Source organism: Henckelia pumila, unplaced genomic scaffold (genome assembly GCF_033568475.1).
Source record: "Henckelia pumila isolate YLH828 unplaced genomic scaffold, ASM3356847v2 CTG_466, whole genome shotgun sequence".
Classification (NCBI taxonomy): domain Eukaryota; kingdom Viridiplantae; phylum Streptophyta; class Magnoliopsida; order Lamiales; family Gesneriaceae; genus Henckelia; species Henckelia pumila.
This window is the reverse complement of record NW_027331833.1, coordinates 1,661,469-1,664,921: the sequence shown is the minus strand read 5'-3', so window position 1 is coordinate 1,664,921 and position 3,453 is coordinate 1,661,469. Positions and strand designations below refer to the sequence as shown.

The following is a 3,453-nucleotide window of genomic DNA, read 5'->3' as shown; positions in this document are numbered from 1 at the left end:
CTTGTGTGTTTCAGAACCGTGGTCGGATCTAGTTGCGAGTCATGCATATCTGTACTTGTCCTTTTTTCGATTTTTTTTTGAAAAAATTATTCGGCATTGGTTTCATGAAACATCATGATCTCATGACTCGCTGCCATCGACTGAACCCATGGATCCACAAGATGCCTCGCGAAGAGCGGATTTTCTCAACTCTAGCCAGGCTAGCTGTTGAGTTGTATTCTCATTTCTCTATCGTTTTCAGTGCATTCAATATCATGGCTACCTCCACATCTATTAACAAGGAATGCAAGAAATTAACATGGCTACGTACCTCCACGTCTAGTTTGCAGATTATTACATTAACTCGAAGGTTTACCCAGTATGCACTGGCTACAAAAAATTAACATGAGAAGTTAAACTTACATAAATGTGACAAGTACAACTACAACCACCCTTCCGTATTTATCAAGATAGCTTAGCGTGAGGAACTTTTCAAAGGTTTAATTTTACATGTGGAATTACATAATATCCTACAAATTTTGTAAGACTAAAAACGAAAAAAGAATAAATGAGGGGATATATTACTCTAAAGTGGAAATTGATATTGTGTAACTAACTTGTAATTAGGTGATTTGATCCCTTAAAGGACCGCAAGATAACCAATCAAAACCACCAACATTTCAATCACAAAACCTAATAATCTACCAACATCCCTCGATCGGAATCCCAAAGAAATCATGGGATTTGATTCTTGATTCCAAATCCCATCACCAATCTTGGATGGATTATCCATAGTTGTCTCGAGTTTGGTAACTTCTTGCTGACACAATTTTACTCCGAAGGGGACATAATTTGGAGGCACCAATCCAATGGGATAACACAGATTTGGATTCCCCCATGCACCAAATCTCCTCCCCATTTTCTCATAAAACCATTTAGAGAACCTAAGTTCCCCCGTCAAGTTATTCCCATGTATGTAAATTGAAGTCACATTTGGCAAGTTTGCAAGATTTGAGGAGACATCCCCTGTCAGCTTGTTATCGTTGAGTCCGAGAAATCTTAGCCCTTTTAGCTCGACGAGGGACTCCGGGATGCCACCCGTCAGGATCATATTGGATACGTCTAATGCGCCCAATCCCACCAGATTACGCCACTCCAGGTTGGCGAGGCTACCACCGATGGGGTTGTTGGAGAGAACCAATTCCTCCAAAGAAGTCAACTCTTGGAGTGATTTGGTCAACTCTCCGGATAATTTGTTGTTGCTGAGGTCTAAGAGCTTCAAATTCTTGAGACTCGCAATCTCTTGTGGGATTTCCCCTCCCAATTGGTTGTTGCTCAAGTCAAGCTTCAAGAGGGAGGTCAACCCTCCAAAAGTCAACGGCAATGGACCATCAAGTGAATTTCTACTCAAATCAAGAATCAAGAGACGGTTTAGCCCTCCAAATTTATCTGGGATCTTCCCTTTCAATCTGTTACCAGCAAGATTCAACCTTTTTAAATATATCAAGTTTCCGATACCAGCCGGGATCTCGCCGGAGAGACCATTTTCCGTCAGGACTAATGACTCTAGATTCCTCAGCTCCGTAAAAGCAACCGGAATCTGCCCCGTGAGGCCGGGATTGGATCTGAATTCCAGTGACATTAGGCTCTCTGCAAAAGCTTCCCAATTCTGAGCAGGGATCGCAATCTCCCGGCGTTGCGGAGACACGAAGCAACCGAAGAACGAAAGGGATTTCAAGTGCTTTAGCGCAAACAAGTGTTGGCTGAATTGTAGCACATTTTGGTCGCAAATGAGGGAGTTGTCATGAATACGTCCAATGCTCAAATCAGTCACATACCAAAATCCATCGAATAGATCACAAGAAACACCCTGTGGAACAACAACAGCAGCAAAATGGAACTTTATTGCCATGGAACTTTTTCTGAAAAAAGCATGTAAGCGTAAAGAAGCATAAAAATATGAAGAAAGAAAGACACTTTATTGTCATGGGTGATATATTTCTCAAATCTCTCGTGTTTCTTGAGTCCTTGACATGATGTACCATGAAGAATAAAGCTTGAAATAGACAATGGAAATCCACAAGAATCTGAGAAACTACGTCAAGTGGACATTACAATAAGCAGAAACGACAAAATCATTGGAGGGAATTAAAAGAAAAATGGAATCTTGAAATTTAATAATACCTTTTCAAATAATGCAAAAACAAATTGCTGGTTGGTATGTAAATGTACCTGGATAGGAGTCCATCCACAAGGATCTGGATAAAGGTCGGAACCATTCCACCATTTGCCCACAAAGCCTTGAATCGCAGAATACAGAGCTTCTTGTTCTGTGTTCTTCATTGGAGCTGACACGCTTTCATCTTCTCCATTACAACATGCACTCAGACAAAGTATGCACACCATAAAATTCGAAAAAATACTCCAAGATTCCAGCTTTTTCATGATTGCTAAAATCCCAGATGAAAACAACTTCAAGTAAGTGAAAAAAATCACATAAAAAAATAACAGAAGAAACAACAGTACTCTTTCTTAAGATCAAAATGATCCCACTCGAACTATATATAGCCAAACATAACCAGATATGGGGATTTTAAGGGTGGGATTTCAATGAAATTGCACGTAAAAAAACACTGGCTGAAACGCTGCTCCTCGGTGGAGTTTATAGCAAAAGCTTAGGTAGTAAATGAAGTGTAGAGGGGGGCAGAGAAAAAAGGCAGAAGCTGTAAGTATAGGTTGTTTTGCAGATAAAATTAAGATTGAAGAAGCACAGTTGTCGATGTTTAGAGAGAAAAGGAAAAGGAAAAGGAAAAAGTGGTTATGGTGGCAAGAAGAAGAGTGGGAGGTGTAGGGAGTACGTACAATGTTGTTAAATGGGATTCATCATAAATTTTTGCTTATATCTAGGAAGATTGGTTTTTGATTAATGGTGAATGGAAATGTGACACTGGATGAGTAAATTCAAAAGGGAATTCTTCTTCTCTCTCTCTTTTCCTTTTTTGTCAAATGGGAAAGAAGGTGATGTGAGGTCACAAAGTCAAGGACAAAGCTATAATGTGTTGAATAAGTCAATAAGATGATATTAGCCCTCAAATATATATTGATTGTTTTTGCAGTTAGTTATAAATTTCGCTAATTTGTCATAGTTATATCACATACATGGTAGTCAAAGGCTATTTGGAACGAATAATCATTTTTTCCTTGTCTTTTTTGTCAAATTTTAATGTTAATCTTTTATATTTCAAAATTTGGCGATTTTAGTTAGGGAGTGTTGGATAGGTGTTCATCGGTCAGTTTGATCCGATTTTGAGTAATTTATTTCAATTTTAAAAATATATAATTTGATATCCGAATCTCTTTCATCCGGTTCGGTTTTCTGTCAATACATATGATTCGATAATTTTAATTTGGATTATTAGGTTTTGAAAATTATTTAATTAGTTATAAAAATATGTTTTAAAATATAATATATTT

The 3,453-nt window shown here is 38.0% G+C and overlaps 1 protein-coding gene across 1 annotated transcript; it reads right to left on the bottom strand.

Moving 5' to 3' along the window:
- Positions 1 to 424: 424 nt before the first annotated feature.
- LOC140872554 (piriformospora indica-insensitive protein 2-like) lies at positions 425 to 2,974 on the bottom strand. Its single transcript, XM_073275422.1, has 2 exons — positions 2,212 to 2,974; positions 425 to 1,849 (listed from the first exon to the last, which is right to left on the bottom strand). The coding sequence occupies exons 1-2, from the start codon at positions 2,422 to 2,424 to the stop codon at positions 620 to 622; spliced, it is 1,443 nt and encodes a 480-aa protein (XP_073131523.1). The 5' UTR covers positions 2,425 to 2,974; the 3' UTR covers positions 425 to 619.
- Between the last annotated feature and the right edge of the window lie 479 nt (positions 2,975 to 3,453).